The following is a 25,041-nucleotide window of genomic DNA, read 5'->3' on the forward strand; positions in this document are numbered from 1 at the left end:
TATTTTCGACTGAAGCATAAATAAAACTTGAGTAGTGTAGTTTTCAATTATGGGTAGAATGGTGAACGTTACAAGTGTATAAAGTGATCACTTTAACCAGTATAATACATAAAAATACAATCGGAACCTAAAATCTAGTGGTGTCAAAAGTCTACGAATGGACGTGAAGGAAGCTAGTAGTATGTCAGGATTCAGGACAGAAGAGCGTGGCGTTCCATCCTCTCTGCATACCCTGCGGAGAAACGGCGTGATGGTTGTAGACGTAGTAGTAGTAAAATAACTCGACACTGGCTATAACACCCAAGATGGGTGAAAAGCCAATAAAAGAAGAAGAAGAAGTAGTAGTAGTAAACTGACCCTTCATGTTACCCTGCGATAAGGAGGGGGGGGGCGGGGCAAATTCCAAAACTTTGGGAACCACTGCTCTAAACCTTTATTCGAAAGAACAAAATTGTATAAATCAATCTCCGCGTACAATATCGTACAATCGATACGATGCCATTATATATTCAATGAACCAGTGGTGTTTAAAACTACCCTTATTTTTCACCCTTCATGTTAATGATTGAGTCCAGTAGTTACCATATGTGCATTAACTTCATTAAAAAGTCACCCCCTTTATGTGCATTATTTTACTGACGTTATCACGAATACAACATCAACCAATACTGCACTCCCAACATGGGCTATTACTTAACGGTCAAATGCACTTTCAGAAAAAAATAACAAAGATGGCATTTCAAATACATCAACTTGAACAAGGAGATACAAAAAATCGTGTTTTCATAATACTTATACTCGCACATACTCATACAAGTAGGGGATAGTTGAAAACAGTCTCCTTAGTATTCATCGTTCACTTTGTGTAATACCATTTAAAAAGTTTAAGCAGTATTACACAAAGTAAACAATGGAGAATTTAGGACAATATTATATGATTACGACCTCTCTTTGGCTGATTTAAGTGATCATGGTACATGGGTAATATTCGCCATCGATTATCCATATCCAACTTACTGATTCGAAACGCCATCTGTTTAATTTGTGAAATAAAAAAATGTGAAAAAATTGTGTTGAAACTTTCTTGGGTGTGAATATATATATATATATTTTTAATTATTTTAATTTAAGTATACACACAAAGATTTGAAGGACTAACTATTTAAATTTACATTACCGTAGTATTAAACTGAACTTTTGCACAAATACAAAAAATTAATTAATTTTTTTATTTTAATTTAAGGTTAATATAACTTTTTCTTAAAATCTATTGTGACAAATCTTTCGATGCATTCCATATTATTTTTAAACCACAAATCATACGGTGTTGCAATGTATTTAAAAAAAATTGTGGTATTTACCAAGTAACATTAAAATTAAAACAGCTAGATTACCACAAGGTTAATACGAAATTATAATAATTTAAGAAACAAATAATTAGCTGTATCTATTGTACTGAAAAAAAATACACAGTTTTTGTAACGTAAGTATATAAATATTTGTATAATATTGTATAATGTTGATTAAAAATTGGGTACTTTTATTTGATTTAACAGAGAAGTAGGTACTTATATGTATGTAGGTAAGTACTTTTTTCATATATTGATGTTTTAATAATAAAAGAAAATCGTATCGATTCATTTATATTCTTATATTTAGGCTTATTTTCCTCACCCTAATGCTTTAATAGAATCTTATTTCGGTAATATTAATATTAATAATATTTATATTCGGATAAAACACAAAACATATGGTATATCTGTTGAATAATTTGTCTATCCGCCTGTTGTCCAAGGTCTAAAATTTTCTTCCAATTATAGATAGAACCTTCTATAAATAGAATGACTTAAAAATGTATTTCACATATTAAAAGGGTCAATAAGTTATTATTTTATATGGCATCAACATGTCATCGATCCTGCATATTTCAATTTGCAGTGCATTAGATATTTTCCAGAACATACGGACATATATCGCTGACTCCTTTCAACAACGTCATATATCAAAAATCGTCAATTTGTGCACGTTTTCAAAATGCCCAGAAAATGTACTATATCCCAGCAAAAGCAGCATGTTTTTAACTTAATATTTACCCGCTACAGGGCAGAAAGTGTTGTTTATGCATTTAGAAGAAAAGGTATTGTTTAATTATTTATTCAAATATACTAAATATTTTTCAAATGGAGAAAAAACATTCAGGTTTTACCTAAAAAGATCTATTGCACAGTAAAAAGTTCAATAAATGGCTCGATATTCATTTTTAAAACATTTTATTATATTTTTAAAATTTAAAAACGATCTCCTGAATTTTCAAGTATTTTGATATATGACGTTGTTGATAGGAGTGAGCGATATATGTAGGTACGAGTACTATATAATATAATCAAACATAATAACTTCATGCATTGTATTATAGATTGTAGTATTCATTGTTTGATAGTTTAATAGTCTCCGTTGCCAATATGGGTACAGGGGGCACTTCCGGGGAGGGCTTTCTGTCAGGGGGGTTAAATTTTAAAAATCGAAAATATAAAAAAAAAAAAAACAAAACTTGATAAAAAATATTTTAAATAGTACAATTCTTTGTTTACAATTTATCAAATTATATCAATAAAAATATTAATGGCAACAGCTGTTGATTGGGTCAAATAACCATTCGTAATAAAAGATTTAGACACATTTAAAAAATGTTTAGTAAAATATAAAATCAATGATAGAAAATTATTTGTATGTGTATTTGATTATGTATTTGATTTTAATAAAAATAAATAATACTTTCTTCTTCCTTGAAACCCTCATCCGCACCCGATGGTGCATAAGGCACTGCATCATATAAACGCAGTGTTATCTTAATCGTTAACACACGAAGGAAAGGTGATCAGCCCTCCGCTTCAGGTACCAGTCCAGGGTAATATTGAATAAGTATAAGAGTGGAAAAATCACTTATATTTATTTGACCACCTTCTGGGAATCGAACCCGGTATCCCCAGTACGGTAGCCGAGCGTGCAGACTATTACACTACGTAGGGGGACACACTACAAAGGCGGATACAAAAATAGTAAAATAAGATAAATAGTACTTTAATTACAAACAAAATATCCGTGTATTCCTATTTTTTAAGGTTAGAGTAAAGGCATTTCAATTTAATTATTGCTATAAAGCTTCAATACAACAACCGGAAACCGAGCATAAAAATCTCATAAATTACAATGGAAGATATAGATTTTTCGTAATGTATCTAATATTTTATCCGTCCATAAAAGTTGACTGGAAGCGCCGTAAATCTAGTCTCGGTTTACTACCCCTGTATAAAGGGTCACCTCAGGACATATGGGGGGTGAAGGAGAATGGCTCTTGGGGGCGAATCAGTCTGTTGCGGGTAGCGTTATTAGAAATACGTGAGCCATTACTATAAAGCACTGTTGATATCCATATTACTGAAAAACGCAATCAGCAAATTACACGGTAATTTAAAGTCATTTGATCAACGTGGCGAAAATGCAGCCTTTGTTTTAGATCGAACAATCTAATCTATTTGTTTTGTTTAATTCTTAGATCGAGTAATATTATTTCTTTATTTATTAATTTTTGATTGCTTTGAAATCGAGCTGTCTACTCAGTTTATTTTATTTATTATGTAATTAGTTGTTTTTAGATCGAGGAGTTCGATTTCTTTGTTCTGATGTGTTCACTGATGGGTTCTTTTTTTTAAAAAGTAGATTGATTGATAAAGTTCTTTAATTCTGATTAAGCAATAATTAAATCTCTTTGTTCATTAGTGTTATTTATTTGAATAAAGATTGAACAATAAAGTTTTTAAATTCAGTTCGAGCAAAGATTCGATCTCTGTGTTCGTTAGTGTTCTTTTTTGAAGGTAGATTGAGCAATTAAGTTCTTTAATTCAGTTCGAGCAATAATTCAATCTCTTTGTTTGTAAGTGTTCTTTTTTTAAAAAAGTAGATTGAGAAATTAAGTTCTTTAAAACAGATCGAGCAACAATTAAATGTCTTTGTTTCTTAGTGTTTTTTTTTTAAAGAATATTAAGCAGTTAAGTTCTTTTATTCAGATCGAACAATAATTCTATCTCTTTGTTCGTTAGTGTTCTTTTTTTAAATAGTAGATTGAGCAGTTTTCCTTTAATTCAGATCGAGCAATAATTCTATCTCTGTACGTTAGTGTTCTTTTTTTAAAATAGTAGATTGAGCAGTTTTCCTTTAATTCAGATCGAGCAATAATTCTATCTCTGTACGTTAGTGTTCTTTTTTTAAAATAGTAGATTGAGAAATTAAATTCTTTAATTCGATCTCATTGTTGCTATTTAAAAAAAAAGCAAATCGCGAAGTTTGATTTCTTTGTCTTTATATCGAGCAATTCGCCCTCTTTTGTCGGTTGTTGCATTTCGCCGATTGCAAATTTGAGTAGTAGCGTCAGTCGAGTGCGCTTTGGTCCATCGCGGGGTCGATAACCCGGGCCATAACTCGTTATAAGGAGGTGAGTCCACCTCCTGTTTTCGCACAGGAGTTTTGGGAAACCGTCAAAATTAGTACCAAGTACGTTATCGCGAGCTCGGAGATGTCGGACGGGGAAGGGGAGGAACTGGAGCTAGAGACGGGGGAGAAAAGGTTAGTAAAATGCATTTTTAATGCATCAAATTTATAATACAATTTAAAGTGTATGTCGCTCTCCCAAGCACAAGAGCTCAGTCTCTTTTTTGGAGAGGCACAGCGAATCGAAAGTTAAAAGTTTTCCATATGTATAAATGTTTTAAATGTATTTTGTTACAAATAAAAATGTGAATATATTAAATAAATAAAACAATGTACGATCAAATCTGTACGACCAAATCTGTACCTACAACTCTACGATTTTAATTATAATATTTTTTCATTGTTTACTTTGATTTTGTTGCTATATCATAAAATAACCATGAAATTACTGACTATGAGCTTTAGGAGCTTTGAAAGACTAGGTACTAGGTGGGCACACACACACACACACACACACAAGTCGCTCACTCCTTTCAACAACGTCATATATCAAAAAACTTGATTTCACAGGAGATCGTTTTTAAAGTTGAAGAATATAATAAAATGCATTAAAAATAAATGTCAAGCCACTTACGGAACTTTTTACTGTGTAGCAAATCTTTTTAGGTAAAACCTGAAGGTTTTTTTCTCCATTTGAAAAATATTCAGTATATTAAAAAAAATAATAATAAGAAAAAAAATGTTTATGCAATCAAAAATCACATGGCTGAATGATGCGATGTATTTCAGATCTGCCCACTACTATTGTTGACTTATGAACGTACTTTCATTTTTACTTTATATTTTTAATGACTTTATAATATAGAATGGAAGTAGGTCATACAACTTAATTGCATAATAATCAAAGTTTTTTTGAGCTTTAGCTCTTGAGGTTTGAGGTATGTGATAGATTTTGTTTAATGGTTTTATGTATTTCTAATTTCATTTAATTTCTCATTCAATTAATCATTTTAAGTTTTGTTTTTCAACTATTGTCTTGCACATTTACATAATCTCAAGGTTTGGAATAAAATGAATATGAAAGTAATGTAACATTCTTTACGACTCTAATATAACGAATAACTTTGGGAACCGCTGTCCTACAGTAATGTTTCTTTTATCGAAATAAAGCATTCATGTCATTTGTGGAACACGTACTAGCATTCACACGTGAAATATGGAATAAAACGTGTTGGTTCACGGCAAAACATTGATGATTATCATCATGTCTCATCAAAAATTCAAGCAAGCTCTGTTAGCAAGTACATAAAATTCTCTGGGAATAGCGAATCATACAGAGTTGTAGAATATATAGCATATATGGAATATATATGTATATAGTATATAGAATATTTTGTATAATTTTTTCCATATTTATTTTCTTTGACTAGCGACCGGGTTTCGTTATTACTAACACTATCAGACTGGTTAGAGGCTAGTAAAAACTCTATGTTATATTCAAAACAAAAAGGGGTTGAAAACTATAATACTACATAATTTTTTTTTAAAAATTACCTTAAATTGGACGAATTTATGTTATATTATAATGATAATTACATAAAAGTTATGGTTCTTACCTAAAACTCTTGTTTTAAGTGTGATTGCCATATAATTTCATTATAGAAATGGATCTTTGTATGCAAATTTTGATTCGATTCGAAACCAACGATTCTGGATTCAACCATATATTATTTATAATATATGGTTGAATCCGGAAGCGTTGGTTGACCACTTCTTCTACTGCACATTTGTACGGGGAAGTCTCGTGTTCTCTGGAATATAAAATTTCCAGCAGTTATTTCTTATCGGCATGAAATTAAAGTACTTATTGTTTCTATTTTCTTATGAGTTAAATAAAGGTGAAGGTATGTGTGTAAATTGGTCATTTAAAATAGAATTCCGCTAGTTTGACGATGTAGGTAACGACGAAATCTAATCACTAGTTCAATAAAAAAAAACGTAGAAAAAAAACTGTAAAGTTGTTACGATACAAAATGCAGTTCCAACAAGAAATGTCGGTGTAAAACTTAAATATATAGATAATATAACGATTAAAGAAAACATTTGTTTTTTACCACTTGAGTTTTATTATAGGCTACATGTTTCAAAAGTTAAACTTCCATCATTCAGGTCTGTATAATACAGTTAATATTACAGTTAATATTAGTAACTATTATTATACAGACCTGAATGATGGAAGTTTAACTTCTGAAACATGTAGTCTATAATAAAACTCAAGTGGTAAAAAACAAGTGTTTTCTTTAATCATTGTAACATGTCTTACCACAAAGTTAATGCCGTAACAATAAATAAAATAAAGATTATTTTTATTTTAATTCTTTTGTTTTCATTTATTACTTCTACCAATTAAACATTCTGACAGAGTATTCACTGTTGCCTTCCTAGTTACTCATATGTTTGCGTATCGACACAAGCTAAAATAAAAGTGTGATTCATAAAATTGTTGTTGGATTACATAAAATATATTTTTTAAAACCCTTATCCACACCCCAATGGTGCATAGGGCACTGCATTATATAAACACAGTGTTATCTTGATCGTTAACACACGAAGGAAAGGTGATCAGTCCTCCGCTTTAGGTACCAGTCCATGGTAATATTGAGTAAATATTAGAGTGAAAAAATCACTTATATTTATTTGACCCCCCCTGGGAATCGAACCCGGGACCTCCAGAATGGTAGCCGACCGTGCTGACCATTACACTTCGGAGGCAGACAAAAATAAAATATAGCCTCATCAATACAAAGCTTAAATATAACCTTGTATTAATCATAGTTTAGTTCATTTCCCTGTCCACAGGTGCTCGTATATATAAAGTTACGGTGTGTGACCTATTTGTGTCCTAGATAATCCGCCTAGCCTTTCCATTTTATATCCACCCTCGCCTCGGGCTTATTAATACGAAAAAACCCTTGTCCTGTGCTATTTGAACTCAATTTCGGTTACCTTTTCCAATTTGCCGGCCACTCGACGAGAGTTTATTTATTTACACAACGAAAACTTTCCCCGAAAGGCACACAAAATAAATTACGTTTGGGGGAGACGATTTGTATTTTTTTTTAGATTTTATATATCTTTGCGAATAAAACGTAAAAATGAATTTTACCGTTTTGGTTCCGCACTTTTTCGATAAAACTTTCTAGAAACGCGACCACTCTTTTTGACATTTTTTTTCAGTAAATATTTTTAATACTATTTATTGTTTACTGGATTATTCACTCTATAGACGATTTATCAACGTTAAAGGTGTCTCAATTTGAGATGAAACATCTATCGTTCATATGAAAGAAGACAGAAGGCTAAGTATCTTACCTTGCTAGATCTGTGATCTAGATTCTAGATGGCTTAAACTCCAGAAATTAATGCAATTTGGATGTTCAATAATGGGAAAAATTACATGTATGTATATGTAAACGTCTACCTCCGTAGTGTAATGGTCAGCACGCTCGGCTACCGTTCTGGAGGTCCCGGGTTCGATTTCCAGGGGGGGGTCAAATAAATATAAGTGAGTTTTTCACTGTAATATTTATTCAATATTACCCTGGACTGGTACCTGAAGCGGAGGGCTGATCACCGTTCATGTGTAAACGATCAAGATAACACTGCATTTATATGAAGCAGTGCCCTTTGCACCATTGGGGTGCGGATAAGGGTTTAATTATTTAAAATTAAATTATATGTAAACATGTACATTGATTAACATCTAATCTAAAAACACTCACAATATTAAAAATTAAGAGCACAATGCACTGATGCACGCTCGACCGCCAAAATACACTGGCTTCGTAGTCGATTTATCGACGACCGCGCTTTTGACAAAGTATACCAGAGTCGATATATCAATTCCCAGCACTCTAACGGTTCAGACTGTACGACTCAATTTCGGATCATGTTGTGTATTTTAATTTGCATACTCATGTGCAAGCTATTCTCTTTATCGTTTTAATTATATTTAAATGAATAAATAAAGAAAGACCGGGGTGTGAGTAACAACACCAAGATGAAGCTTGTCAGGAGCTTGGTCCACTCCATTTTTCTCTATGCTGCTGAAACATGGACTATAAAAGCAGCAGAAAGGAGAAAAATTGATGCCTTCGAAATGTGGTGTTGGAGGCGCATGCTCCGAATTCCATGGACAGCTAGACGCACCAATGAGTCCATTCGCCAGGAACTACGCTTGGATGGCTTGTCTCTGGCCAATATCTGTACCCGACGGATTCTCCAGTTCTTTGGACACGTTGCGCGTGGCAACGAGGATAGCCTGAAACGACTAGTTGTGATCGGTAGCCTGGAGGGAAAGAGAGGGAGAGGAAGATCCCCCACACGATGGACCGATCAAATTAAGGCAGCAGCAGGCACCTCAGTGGTTGGAGCGCTACGTGCAGCGCAGTCAAGGGATAACTGGAGAAGAGTCATTGCTTCTGCAAGGGTCACAACCCTCAGCAATGAGGATTAAGACGGAGAAGAAGAAATAAAAAAATATATATACCATAAAATAATGAAAAATGAAATGTAAACAAATTGATAATAATTTCAAATAATTTTGATAAAAATTGTATTATGTGAAAATGTGAATTTCTGAAAATTAAACAAATCTGGTATTCCGTTTACTTACTTGTTTTTATATCGCCTGAAAGAATGGTTCTTGGAGATTTACATATACTTAATTACCCCATCCCAAAATTTCTCTTCCCTTCTCTAAGGAATAAATAAGGATCGTGAGGAATCTGTGATTAAAGTTTCCCTCTTATTCGCAGCCTTCCAAGGGTTGATTGGGAACGGAACTTTTTCCCCTTCAGGCATTTAGAACCTTCCCTTGGTAAATTCCACTTATTCCAAGTTTATTCTCGTTTTAGGAAGCGGTTTCAGGTTAAAAATATCTTGTAAACATTTTGCATATTTTATCTCTACGGGGTAGAGATAAAATATGCAAAAATATGCAAACTTCCCTTTTTATGTACTCTTAATATAATGGTTAATAAAGGGATAATATTTGGTTTATTGATTTAGTAAAATCAACCCCTATTATTTAACCGGAACTTGTTGACAGAATAATCATTCAGGATATACACCTTACATATCGCCTACTCCTTTCAAGAACGTCATAAATCAAAACACTTGATTTTTCAAGAGACCGTTTTTAAAGTTTAAAAATATAATACAATGTTTTAAAAATAAATATATCTAGCCACTTATTGAACTTTTCACTACGCAACAGATCTTTTTAGGTAAAACCTGAAGATTTTTTCTCCATTTGAAAAATTAAACAATACCTTTTCTACAAAATGCAAAAACAACACTTTCTGCCCTGTAGCGGGTAAATATTAACTTAAAAATATGCCACTTTTTCTGGGATATAGCACATTTTCCGGGCATTCCGAAAATATGCTCAACTGAAAATTGACGATTTTGGATTTATGACTTTCTTGAAAGGAGGGAGCGATATATATACAAATTATCCATGGTTATAAATTATTCAAAATGGTTGAAATTTTTAGGGAAGGTAAATGTGAAATAATTTTCCCATTTACCTTCCCCATCCTGACTATCCTACCTGCAGCAAGCCTCTAAAATAGAGGCTTTGAGGGCTTTTCCTTAGAAAAAAGCTACCAATTCAAAAGTTTTCTCGTATTTTATGGAATATAATTGTTTTCAATTTTTTTTACTTCAATTTGAAAATGGTACAAAATCTGTACTATTCAATAATAAATCTTTAAAAATACTCGGTTACACACATATAGTATAATCAAAGGGATAAAACAAAATTGGTATAGGTACAACCATATCAAGTCACATCCAGTACGTGGAATATTGTTAACGAATATCATGGTTGGCAAAAAAAACTATTAAGTATAAAGTATAAAAATCCTGTAGTGCACAACTATGATACCCGCTTCACCCACAACGAAGGGTTGATGGTCCCAAGAGTAAACAGTAAATATGGAAGTAGAACGCTTCAATACATAGTTACGAGCATTTTTAAATTGTTGCCGACGGAGGTAAGAGGGCAAACTAAAGTATGGACCAAAGCAAAATAAAGAAATTGTAATATACTTTTTATTTTAAATTTCTTTGTTTCTTTTTTTGTGTGTATATTATGTTGAAATAGGTTTCTTTTAAATCATGAAAAACGTACATACGTTTTTTTATGATTTAAAAGAACTTCACTGACAACATACATAAGTGATGTATACATGTACCGTATATATATGTACATATATATTTAACAAATAATTTAAACAAAAAAATTAAATAAATGCGGCCAATCAAATTGCTCTATTGGAATCACGTTGAGACTTTGAACAATAGGGCCTTTTTATATACATAAAAAGAACGAAGAAGTTGATCGTTAAATTTTGATTCATTAAACTTTCAACAACAATGAAAGGCATTGAGAATTGCGTCATGGTGGGTTTTAAATAAATTAGTATACATACAGGGATGAAGCAGTATTTTCACAAGGATAAGCGAATGGAAATGAAAATGGCGGATAATCGTGTTAGCGTCTGTTTGTTTTCTATTATTTACGGAAAACTGTCGGGAAGTTTTGAATACGAGCGGATATGACATTCTCCCAATTACGAGTATAAGCGTAATGTATTTTTCTTTACGTTTATTGCCCTTGAAGAAAGTTTGAAAAATAAAACGGTGTTAAAATGAATGTTCCATTTCTGTTGATAATTTTCATGGAAAAATTCTGGAAATTTGTGAAATATTTAATTCATTTAAGGGTAGTTTTATACTGTATTCACTATTTGAAAATCCATTTTTTTTACTGTTTTCCTATATCTCCCTTCGTTAATTGATTCAAAATTGGATCACAAAATAATAATTTTAATATATTTATAAAGGCGTTTTCGTAATATAAACACAACCTTCGTAAGATATGGTAATATCTTAATAAAGACCCTGCATTCGTTAAGTCGCATTCATATCACCGGAGAGGCCACTTGTCTGCTCACGCCCGATTTTTTTAAAGGATGTGTATTGGATATTTTCTTGTGTTTTAGAAAACATATACATATACAGAAAAAATATTTTTATAATTTTTTTATTCCTTCCCTTTCAATTACTCTTTTCTTTACAAAACCATAAATAATTCGTAAATATAACTTATTTTTTCAATGCAAGAACGGTGTTTTAAGGAAATAATCAAATACGTAAAATGTTACCTGGATTTAGAGAAAATTAAGTTGCGAGTGTACGAATACTCGGCTGTCATACGTACTATAAAAAATGTCCCTTACTGTGTTTCGAGTTTGGACAGCCGAACTGGGCCTTAAGTACTTTTCTCTGATTTGTCCTCGGTCATAAATATGAATCTTTGCTAATCTTAGTGACACCAATATCAATCATTTATAGGGATAGGTGGTGAACAGCTTATTACCGTAGCGCTACTGTCAATGTCTGGAATCAAGAATAGCGACAGCTTAAACAGATAAAGCTAAAATATTCATATTATTTTTTGGATATAAGAATATGGAAGTCTGAGCATTTACGGGGCTGACGACCGTCATAGGCTGGTTTAAGTGATCACTTTACACAGTGTAACATTCACCAATTCTATCCATTATTGACAACCACACTAATCAAATTCTTGCAAGTTCTATATATAATGTAAGAACCAATTTTGAAACATTCTTTTTCAATCACTAGAACTTCACTAGAGACACATTGGTGAGATGAAAATAAGCTATTTATTAAGCAGAAACTCTTTTATTAGTATTTAGACACACTCAAAATGTTGTAACAAAAATATTCGCGTTCTACCAGTTAGCCGAGAGAAAATGTTTTATCGATTAACTAATTAATTAATTTACAGAATAAAATAACACCTATATAAATTCATGGTTTTCAACCCCTGACTTGTGTAAATAACATAGAATTTTGTCTGGCCTCACACCAGTCTGATGATGTCGGTTACGACGAAACCCGGTTGCTGGGAAAATAAAATTCATGTGGAAAAAATCACAAACATGGTTGTTATTTTGTTCTTTAAAAAGCAATTCCACCAAGAAATGTCATTATGAAAAATAAATTATAACTAATTTACTATCACGCCGCTTCTTGCAGGGGCAGGAAGAGAATTTAGCAATGTTATCAATATTAAAATAAGTCTAAAGTTTCTGTGGCGTCAATCATTACCAACTTACGAAAACAACGTATTTACGAAGGTAAATTTTCCACAAGTAAATGATGAATGAAAATATTGTTTATATCGGCTGTTATAAACACATTTATTGTTATATGTTAGCGTGCTACCCAGATAACAGAATTGATCCAACTGTTGAATTACTCTATTTCCGAGAAGATGACCAAAACATCATGGGTCGTAAGGAAGTCCAACGAAAAGGTGTTGCAGGACGTAAAAGAAAGAAGAGAGCTTATAAATCATATTTTGAAGAGGAAGGCCAAGCTAATAGGGCACTCAATTAGACATAGCACCTTTCTTAGCAACATCTTCGAAGGAAGAATCTTGGGAAAACGAACAAGAGGCCGCCCAAGAACTTCATACCTCCAGGATTTGAAGCGGCTCATGGACGTCTCCTCCTATTCGCAGCTCAAGAGGATGGCGACTGACAGAGACAAGTGGCTGACACAACAAGGCGCTGCCTTTAGAAGATGATGATGATAAACACATAATGAGTCTAATACAATCCTTTATAGGTTGAGTACGTTAAATTAGATATTCCTCCCGTCTAATAATGATCAGTTATTAAATAATTTTTTTTATCCATTTGCAGCGACATAAATTTTCGTACGCACATAATGATATCGGTGAATAGGAACGGTGTTAGTCAGTGTGGGACACCAGCGCAGTTGGTGCTCTCCCACATTCAGTAAATGGAGTGCATCCGCTCGGCAAACCGTGGACGTAGGTAGGTACCACGTCTGGATGTGGTAGTCACGACCTGTGTGTTGGTGACACCACCATTACCAGCTATTAGAACACCCCTGACAGACAAATGACCCGTAATGAGGCATTACGTCTCACTGTGGCCTTATTCATGACGATCGTTACGTAAGTGCTATGAAGATATGATGGTCTTAATACGGACATGATTTTTATCTATGCTATGTATCAAAATTTGCGGGAAGGTATTATGAAGGTATTATGGGTAGGTACCTATAAAACTAGTATTCTTATCGCATTAATTTCTTAACCCTAGAATACGGGATATTCGTAATATTTCCGACGGCCATCTAATCTGTGGGGAGCACTGAGGCAACACATGTAACGAATATAGTGATAACCATATCGTAGTCGTACAGGAGAAAGTGACTAACTACCGAAACGTACAGGAGGGCCATTTAAGTCACTATTGCTTGGCAAGAAAATAAACACCAATGCAGTTACTCATTTTTAACTAGTCAATATATTATGCTTCCAAGTTTAAAATCCTTTGGTTTTTTCAGGGCAATATTAAGCTAGTAAGATATCAAATAGTCAATGACCACGTTTTTGTAAAACAATGCACTTGGTCACTTTCTCCTGTATGACTACGATATAGTTTAGTAATTTTTACCGATATTTTATGTTCATATTTTATATAAAGTTCTCAAAAAACATGTTGCACTTATTGTTAAATTTTTTTTGCAAACGTTTTTGGTAAAATAAATTTTTTTCATAGTCGTACATTTTACAATAGTCCCGTATTAAGATTTTTCCCCTCAAACTATCGTAAACACTGGTTAGGTAAAGATCATCTTACTTAATAAGGTAAGTAGGTCGAGGTGACAAGACCAGCGAAGTATAGAGGCGGGTGGAGTCTGACCATGAAAGAAGCAAACCAATCAACACAAAGATTGTGACCAGCGAAGAAGAATACATAAAAATTGTAAATCATAATTATGAAATACAAATATTTTAAATATATTAAATTGTATTGTCAACAAAGCATTGATAACTTAGTGCTATGGTAATAAAACACAAAATTATTAAGATTTGACATTTGTATATAAAAAAATTATGACCTGATGATAGAATGATTATTCCGAAACCGGTAGTCACGAATAAGTGTTAATTTTTTATTATAATAAATTGGATACATTTATTTAAAGAACAATTTTAAACATGTTAAAAAAAATTGCAGAGACCCACCAAAAGCCATCTTGTGTGCCTTGTCGGTGGAGTTCTTTTTGTGTAATTTTTTTATTGTTTTCGACCATTTTAACCTAATATACACACAAAAAGAGAGAAAAATGAAGAATATAAAGTATTTTTATAAAAGTGGTGGTATTACACATAGTGAACAATGAATGATAAGGAGAGTATTTTTTTAATTTTCCAGCTTGGGTTATGTATATATATAATTTATATAATAGGGCTCGATTTCATTACCAACATAAGTTATGGACTCAGACGCTGGCCAGACAGTGACCATACCTGAGAATGGACATGCATTGTCCATTCTCGGGTTAGTAAAACTCAACACGCGATGGGGTGACTTGGGACGAGAAGGTGTGTTCAAACTGTATTTACTAATTAGTCGACGAGTAGAACACGTTTTCTGTTAAATCCCGAGAGATTCGGCTCTCCGTTATTATTTAAGCATGAAATCGATATCTATTTCATTAAAAATGTTTAAAATCAACAGTCCTTATCATTCATCGTTTACTTTTAAATGGTATTTCGCAAAGTGAACGATGAATGATAAGGAGAGTGTTATTGCCATACCATAAAGTTAACAATTTAAAAATAATTGCAGTTTATCCTTTATAGTTTTAAGTTTTGTATTGAAATTTATGCGAAATCTCATTTAATGTATTGGGACTGCTTTTGCTATCGATATTGGTAGAATTTCACGAAAATGGCGGCATATTTTACCCAAAATGATCATTACTATTGACATTTGAGTGTTGATCGCCGGTAAAGAACGTAATGGTTGTCATTGGATGAAGTTAGGATCCAGTTGACCTAATATATTGTTTTGCATTGACTTTTTATTCAATAGCAAAATTATCATGCCCTTAGTAATAACGAACATATGAATTCAGGGGAAATCCTGAAAATACCACATTAAAATTACATTATAAAAAATATCCTGCTAGGATCTAACAACGAGAATCAATACGAGATCTGCTTCATTTTGGTTCGCGTCTTTGATAAAGTTGAATATTATTATAACGTTGTGTCGAGAGAGGGCAGTCACATTGAACAAATTGTTTGAAATTGGAATGCGCATGCGCATTGCGCGAAGTTGTTCAGTCGAAAACTTTTCCCGTCTTGCGCACTGGTGTTTTGTCTCCGCTGGGAAGGTGTCGGGATTCGCTCTGTGCGCGCAAGTGGATCAAAATAAAGTTTTTTTTCAAACTAAAACCACCTGTTACCTCGTAATTTTGGTGTTCACCCGCGCGTAATCGTTCGGTGCTCTTGCGAGATACGGTTTATCGTGGTTTTGTGATTGTTTTCATTCTTGATTTTGATTTTTTGTGTTGTGTTTACGAATGGCCAGAAGCGATATGGGGAAAAATAAGCATCACTCGCCGGCACAGCAGTAAGTTTTTATTTATTAAAACCACAAAAACAATAACAAATAATAAATATATAAATAAATAATAAACAGTTTAATAATATTACACTATTAACAACATAATGGCAATGAAATTGTTTGCCAAATCATTTCTTTTCGATTTAATTTTCACAATTTTCTCTTCGCTACAATAACCACAATTTTTATTCAGAATTAATAATAATAATAAAACCTTTATCCGCACCCCAATGGTGCATAGGGCACTGCGTCATATAAACGCAGTGTTATCTTGATCGTTTACACATGAAGGAAAGGTGATCAGCCCTCCGCTTCAAGTACCAGTCCAGGGTAATATTGAATAAATATTACAGTGAAAAAATCACTCATATTTATTCTTACCCCCCTGGGAATCGAACCCGGGTCCTCCAGAACGGTAGCCGAGCGTGCTGACCATTACACTACGGAGGCGGACAAATTATTCATTATTCAGAATTACATAATTTTTTTTTAATTACTATTTTTGTTTTATTTTGGATTATATGAAAATGACATCATAAATTATTATTTTATATAGCATGATAATCACACATTTAATTTAAAAATAAATTATATGATCAATTTTGAAGTAAATTTACGCAAATTTTTATTTATTTTAATGTTGATATTATTGTCGTATGTTTGTTTTTTGTACTTAAAAAGATACATAGTGTAAATCATAAATCTATTGAGATTTTTTTCACCGAAGTCAGCATAAAATATGAAACTGTAACATAAAAAAAAGATATTCACATATTTTTATTTTTTAGTCTGATTTATGAGAGTCTACCGAGGTTTGTAGGGTCAAACCCTCTTTTTCCACCCTTTGCTTCTTAGCTGCTCACTTCTGATTCTTTCACGTTGAAATATATATATTTTTAATTTTAAAATTATTAATTTAGTACCTAAAAATGTAAAATAAGAAGAAAAGCGGAGCCTTGTTGCGGTTTAATCTCTTTAAAGTCTCTCCAAGAGATTAGAATAATCTCGTTTTAAAATTTTTAATTTAGTTATGTATTTGAACAATATCTCCTTTTACTTCTTGCCTTATCCGCACCCAATGGTGTATCGTATTGACGCGGTGTTATCTTGATTGTTACTTACATGAAGGCAAGGTGATCACTCCTGCGCTTCAAGGATCAGTCCAGGCCAATATTAAATAATTATTAGAGTGTAAAATTACCAATATTTATTTTCACCTACCCCCACTGGGAATCGAATCCGGGACCTCAAGCACGGTAGATAAATACGCCAACCTAATATAGATACATAATGAAGATATATACCATATTGTTTTTTGATATCTCAACAAAGATGAAGAAAAATATGGAGGTCTGGGCATTTACAGGGCTTACGACCGTAATAGGCTGGTTTAAGTGATCACTTTTCACCAATTCTTCCCATGATTGACAACCACACTAGTCAAATTCTTGGAAGTTCTATATTTATGATCCAATTTCGAAACATTGTTCTTGAATCACTAGAAATTCACTAGAGACATCTATTGGTGAGATGTCAAAAAATAAAATGAAAGTAACTCCTATAATTGAAGATAAGTATAAGATAAGTATTTGGACACACTCAAAATGTTGTAAAGATATATACTTATAATGATTAAAGAAAACACTTGTTTTTTACCACTTGAGTTATATTATAGACTACATGTTTCAGAAGTTAAACTTCCATCATTCAGGCCTGTATAATAACATTGTATAATGATATTGAGTTATTATACAGACCTGAATAATGGAAGTTTAACTTCTGAAACATGTAGTCTATAATATAACTCAAGTGGTAAAAAAACAAGTGTTTTCTTTAATCATTGTAACATGTCTTACCACAAAGTTAATGCCGAAACAATAAATAAGATATATACCTAATTAATATTTTAAGTCTGTATCTGAGCGTATATCATTATATCTGAGAGTTGGCATTAAATGTACGTTGTTTTTGTACGTTTGGTGGCACTCGCACTCCAGATACGATAATTTTCCATCCGCCGAGAGCGGCTCGCAGCGCGGCTCCACTTAATATTATAATAATCAACAATTGCCGTAATTCTAGTATCCGCTTACCGCTTACATCGCTCACCGAGTCTCTCCCAGTGTGTGCCGATCCACACATATCCAGCAAGCCGAGTTGCGAATATATCGCTCACTCCTTTCAAGAACGTCATAAATCGAAAATTGTCAATTTTCAGTTGTGCATGTTTTCGGAATGCCCAGAAAATGTACTGTATCGCAGCAAAAGCGGCATATTTTTAACTTAATATTTACCCGCTACAGGGCAGAAAGTGTTGTTTTTGCATTTTGAAGAAGAGGTATTGTTCAATTATTTTTTGAAATATACTAAATATTTTTCAAATGGAGAAAAAACCTTCAAGTTTCACCTAAAAATATGTGTTGCACAGTTAAAAGTTTGTGTATCATCAATAAATGAAATGAAGACTGTCCCACCGCATTCCCAGATCCAGACCCACTCATATCCAGCAAGTCGAGTTGCAAATATATAACGTCTACTATCTTGTATCATCATTAACTGAAATGAAGACTCTAAGCTAAGCTGGCAGGACACAACGGAGTCCTGGTTCCAACCCTAATGTATGGAAGGGAAGCATGTTCACACACTTACAACTACACAAAGTAAGTGTGTGAAAAGTCACGTATAATATTGTTTGCATGCTTTTTTAGTGCTTGTCCTGACGAAGAGACGGGTACGTCTCGACACCGGTAGACAAAAAATCTCGGCGAGTGGTTATATACTAATATTCACTTCAAACCCTTATCCGCACCCCAATGGTGCATAGGGCACTGCGTCATATAAACGCAGTGTTATCTTGATCGTTTACACATGAAGGAAAGGTGATCAGCCCTCCGCTTCAAGTACCAGTCCAGGGTAATATTGAATAAATATTACAGTGAAAAAATCACTCATATTTATTCTTACCCCCCTGGGAATCGAACCCGGGTCCTCCAGAACGGTAGCCGAGCGTGCTGACCATTACACTACGGAGGCGGACAAATTATTCATTATTCAGAATTACATAATTTTTTTTTAATTACTATTTTTGTTTTATTTTGGATTATATGAAAATGACATCATAAATTATTATTTTATATAGCATGATAATCACACATTTAATTTAAAAATAAATTATATGATCAATTTTGAAGTAAATTTACGCAAATTTTTATTTATTTTAATGTTGATATTATTGTCGTATGTTTGTTTTTTGTACTTAAAAAGATACATAGTGTAAATCATAAATCTATTGAGATTTTTTTCACCGAAGTCAGCATAAAATATGAAACTGTAACATAAAAAAAAGATATTCACATATTTTTATTTTTTAGTCTGATTTATGAGAGTCTACCGAGGTTTGTAGGGTCAAACCCTCTTTTTCCACCCTTTGCTTCTTAGCTGCTCACTTCTGATTCTTTCACGTTGAAATATATATATTTTTAATTTTAAAATTATTAATTTAGTACCTAAAAATGTAAAATAAGAAGAAAAGCGGAGCCTTGTTGCGGTTTAATCTCTTTAAAGTCTCTCCAAGAGATTAGAATAATCTCGTTTTAAAATTTTTAATTTAGTTATGTATTTGAACAATATCTCCTTTTACTTCTTGCCTTATCCGCACCCAATGGTGTATCGTATTGACGCGGTGTTATCTTGATTGTTACTTACATGAAGGCAAGGTGATCACTCCTGCGCTTCAAGGATCAGTCCAGGCCAATATTAAATAATTATTAGAGTGTAAAATTACCAATATTTATTTTCACCTACCCCCACTGGGAATCGAATCCGGGACCTCAAGCACGGTAGATAAATACGCCAACCTAATATAGATACATAATGAAGATATATACCATATTGTTTTTTGATATCTCAACAAAGATGAAGAAAAATATGGAGGTCTGGGCATTTACAGGGCTTACGACCGTAATAGGCTGGTTTAAGTGATCACTTTTCACCAATTCTTCCCATGATTGACAACCACACTAGTCAAATTCTTGGAAGTTCTATATATATGATCCAATTTCGAAACATTGTTCTTGAATCACTAGAAATTCACTAGAGACATCTATTGGTGAGATGTCAAAAAATAAAATGAAAGTAACTCCTATAATTGAAGATAAGTATAAGATAAGTATTTGGACACACTCAAAATGTTGTAAAGATATATACTTATAATGATTAAAGAAAACACTTGTTTTTTACCACTTGAGTTATATTATAGACTACATGTTTCAGAAGTTAAACTTCCATCATTCAGGCCTGTATAATAACATTGTATAATGATATTGAGTTATTATACAGACCTGAATAATGGAAGTTTAACTTCTGAAACATGTAGTCTATAATATAACTCAAGTGGTAAAAAAACAAGTGTTTTCTTTAATCATTGTAACATGTCTTACCACAAAGTTAATGCCGAAACAATAAATAAGATATATACCTAATTAATATTTTAAGTCTGTATCTGAGCGTATATCATTATATCTGAGAGTTGGCATTAAATGTACGTTGTTTTTGTACGTTTGGTGGCACTCGCACTCCAGATACGATAATTTTCCATCCGCCGAGAGCGGCTCGCAGCGCGGCTCCACTTAATATTATAATAATCAACAATTGCCGTAATTCTAGTATCCGCTTACCGCTTACATCGCTCACCGAGTCTCTCCCAGTGTGTGCCGATCCACACATATCCAGCAAGCCGAGTTGCGAATATATCGCTCACTCCTTTCAAGAACGTCATAAATCGAAAATTGTCAATTTTCAGTTGTGCATGTTTTCGGAATGCCCAGAAAATGTACTGTATCGCAGCAAAAGCGGCATATTTTTAACTTAATATTTACCCGCTACAGGGCAGAAAGTGTTGTTTTTGCATTTTGAAGAAGAGGTATTGTTCAATTATTTTTTGAAATATACTAAATATTTTTCAAATGGAGAAAAAACCTTCAAGTTTCACCTAAAAATATGTGTTGCACAGTTAAAAGTTTGTGTATCATCAATAAATGAAATGAAGACTGTCCCACCGCATTCCCAGATCCAGACCCACTCATATCCAGCAAGTCGAGTTGCAAATATATAACGTCTACTATCTTGTATCATCATTAACTGAAATGAAGACTCTAAGCTAAGCTGGCAGGACACAACGGAGTCCTGGTTCCAACCCTAATGTATGGAAGGGAAGCATGTTCACACACTTACAACTACACAAAGTAAGTGTGTGAAAAGTCACGTATAATATTGTTTGCATGCTTTTTTAGTGCTTGTCCTGACGAAGAGACGGGTACGTCTCGACACCGGTAGACAAAAAATCTCGGCGAGTGGTTATATACTAATATTCACTTCAAACCCTTATCCGCACCCGATGGTGCATAGGGCACTGCACCATACAAACGCAGCGCTATCTTGATCGTTAACACATGAAGGAAAGGTGATCAGCCCTCCGCTTCAGGTACCAGTCCAGGGTAATATTGAATAAATATTACAGTGAAAAAATCACCTATATTTAATTGAACCCCTGGAAATCGAACCCGGGACCTCCAGAACGGTAGCCAAGCGTGCTGACCATCACACTACGGAGGCGGACAATATACTAATATTACTAACATTTTTCTAAAAAAATATTAAAGTAACATATAGGCACCTAATTAGATGATTAAAAAAAAGTCTTTTTAGAATACCCCGAACGGTAATCAATTATAGTACATTCATCTCTTATCACGCGATCTCCCATTTTCAATCCGTCATCACATTAATTTTGACTTGTATTGAAACGAACAATAGAATTGATACAGAGATACAGCCAATTATATTCTTCTCACGGTATATCTAAAAGCTTAAGATATGTTTTTTTAGAAATTTACAGAGAACCGTCCAACAAAATCGCCATTGCAGTGAAACCTCGATATAACGGACCTCTATTGAATGGACTTCGGATAAAACGGACAAAAAAATACGGTCAAATATAAAAAATACCCTGTTTATATTATAGATGATTAAATTCAAGTGTCGCCGCATGGAAATTTTGAGTAGCCATGATAATCACGTCTAGCACTAGAATTTGGGGCACAATGCCGTCCTGCACGTAGTCTGCACCTAGCTGGAGCAACAATGACACTGCCAAAAATGAAGTTATCAGTGGTAAGATCACATCTCGACGATTTAATAAGATTTATTGGCTATTCGTCCGAAAATGAAGTTTAAGTATATTTTTTTATCAATTCTTTATTTTAGTGCTTTCACACAAACATCATGGTTAGATTAACGCAGAGAACATCATAGTCTAAGCTTAACTCGAAGGTGCACAGTTTACACCCGCGCTGTAAGTATAAAGTATATTATACGCCTTTTCGTAATTTTAGAGAGTTGATTATGAAAAAAAGGGCAAACTTCAAAAGTGCAAACAAAACTTGATTCACAACATTTCTAGAGTGTCCAAATACTTGTTCACAAAATCTGAATTGGTGAATGTTACACGTGTGTAAAGTGATCACTTAAACCAGCCTATGACGGTCATCAGCCCCGTAAATGCCCAGACTTCCATATTCTTCTTCATCTTTGATGAGATGTCAAAAAAAAATGAAAACTTGATTCCTTTTTCAAAGAAAGTTTACCGAAAGCAAGCGCGTCGATATCAAACAGCAACGTCACTTCTCGACGAGTGTCCGAAGGCAATAAATATAATTTTGTTTGTGTTTTGTATTGTTTCTTTGTCCGCCTAGGTAGTTTAATGGTCAGCAAGCACGGCAACCGTACTGAAGAAGCTGGGTTCGATTCGTCAGGGGGAAGGGGTCAATTAATAGGAGTGATTTTTTTTATTCAATATTACCCTGGACTGGTACCTGAGGCGGAAGGCTGATTACCTTTCCTTCATGTGTTTTTTTTTTTAGATGGGAATTTCATTTATTATTTACCTTGCTTATTATGTACAAGGTTTATAGATCATTTAGTGGATTTTTGTTTCTTCTAGCTAATTAAATATGTTTTTATTTGAATCTGTGTTGGGAACAGGAGGGATAATCTAGTGTGGGCCAAACAGGAACTCCTCAGCATTTGCTCATTGCTGGGAGGAAACCACGTAAAACTCCTCAGGAGAAGGCGGACTGTTGACTGTCATGAACGATCATGTGTTAACGATCAAGATAATACTGCGTTTTATGATGCAGTGCCCTATGCACCATCGGTTGCGGATGAGGGATTGAAGAAGATGAAGAAGATTGTTTATTTATATCTAAATACAGTGTTTAAAAAAAATTTATTGATTTTGTTTTAACGAATACCCCTCTCTCCAATATGTCCGTTTTATCATGGTTTCACAGTACTTTTTTGCTACTTACAAAACACTCTGTTTGCGATTCTCAGCCAAGTGTCAAGAGAAGCTTGTCTACGAACAGGTAGTAGCCATAGAGCAGGTGTTAATGAACCGAAAATATGCGATTCAATGGATATGTTACCGTACAAAACATCGCACCTCCGACCGGTTTCCTCCGTAATAGATTGGACCAATAATTGTGATCTTGGATTTGATGAAATTGAACTTTGGGGTCATGCCACTAATTTCGGTTCGCCTGTCTACTATCTCCGCTTATAAATACTTACAAATATATACGTAATATAATGTTCCATCAACCATTTTAGTGATGAACAATTATCCATTTTTACATCTCAACATGGATGAGTAAGAATACGGAAGTCTGGGTATTTACCTGGCTGAATGTTAATGTTACCATTTTACAGCCTCCGTGGTGTAATGGTTAGCGTGTTTAGCTTCCATCCCGTGTTCGATTCCCAGAAGGGGGATGAAAATTAATATTAGTGATTTTACACTATAATATTTATGCTAATATTTATTCTAATATTTATTTACTCTAATATTTATGTCCGCCTCCGTAGTGTAATGGTCAGCACGCTCGGCTACCGTTCTGGAGGTCCCGGGTTCGATTCCCAAGGGGGGTAAAATAAATATAAGTGATTGTTTCACTGTCATATTTATTCAGTATTACCCTGGACTGGTACTTGAAGCGGAGGGCTGATCACCTTTCCTTCATGTGTAAACGATCAAGATAACACTGCGTTTATATGACGCAGTGCCCTATGCACCATTGGGGTGCGGATAAGGGTTTTATTATTATTTTATTATATTTATTTAATATTACCCTGGACTGGTCCCTGAGGCGCAGGAGTAATCACCTTGCCTTCATGTAAGTAACTACTAAAATAAAACCATTGGGTATGGATCGGGGTATGAAGAATGTTACACACGTACATCATTCACTTATGATTGACAACCACACTACTTAATTTTTTAGGAACTCATACATACTCGTATATCAATACCATGATTATCTGTGGTTGGATTAAGAAAGCTTTTTATTTAGCAGAGACCTTCTTATTTAGATGTACACAAGATCCGAACCGGATTATTTTACATATTGGGAGACGCCAGAAAACATAATTTAAAATTTTTGACCTGTTATTTTATTCACAACATTTTGAATAAAATAACTGGTATGTAAAAATAATTCCCAAGCGGAGAAACCCAGATTTGTGAATAAGTATTTAGACACACTCAAAATGTTGTGAATTTTACCTATAATAATAAAACCCTTATCCGCACCCAATGGTGCATAGGGCACTGCGTCATATAACGCAGTGTTATCTTGATCGTTAACTCATGAAGGAAAGATGATCAGCCCTCCGCTTCAGGTACCAGTTCAGGGTAATACTGAATAAATATTGTAGTGAAAAAATCACTTATATTTATTTGACCCCCCTGGGAATCGAACCCAGGACCTCCAGAACGGTAGCCGAGCGTGCTGACCATTACACTACGGAGGCGGAATTTTACCTATACTACAAGAAAAATGCCGAAGCAATATGAGAACTCAACACTGTATTTCCACGTACACAAATTTACAAAATGTGATTTTAAATTTGTATTTATTTCTGATATTTAAATAGGTATCATACT

At 33.6% G+C, this 25,041-nt stretch overlaps 1 protein-coding gene across 2 annotated transcripts in view; it reads left to right on the forward strand.

The window, feature by feature from the left end:
• Positions 1-25,041, forward strand: part of LOC148310759 (transmembrane ascorbate-dependent reductase CYB561-like) — a 124,786-nt gene that overhangs the window by 16,709 nt on the left and 83,036 nt on the right. The window contains exon 1 of one of the 2 annotated variants that reach the window (XM_088257878.1): positions 15,749-16,046. The exons of the other annotated variant lie outside the window; for it this stretch is intronic. Coding sequence (XP_088114004.1) covers positions 15,997-16,046 — 50 coding nt within the window. The 5' untranslated portion in view covers positions 15,749-15,996. Of the gene's footprint in view, positions 1-15,748; positions 16,047-25,041 lie in introns of those variants that run through there. 2 annotated transcript variants of the gene reach the window in all.

The sequence above is a fragment of the Brachycentrus maculatus genome, unplaced genomic scaffold, assembly GCF_059751285.1.
Source record: "Brachycentrus maculatus isolate JH-2025_06_01 unplaced genomic scaffold, ASM5975128v1 h1tg000088l, whole genome shotgun sequence".
NCBI classification, from domain to species: domain Eukaryota; kingdom Metazoa; phylum Arthropoda; class Insecta; order Trichoptera; family Brachycentridae; genus Brachycentrus; species Brachycentrus maculatus.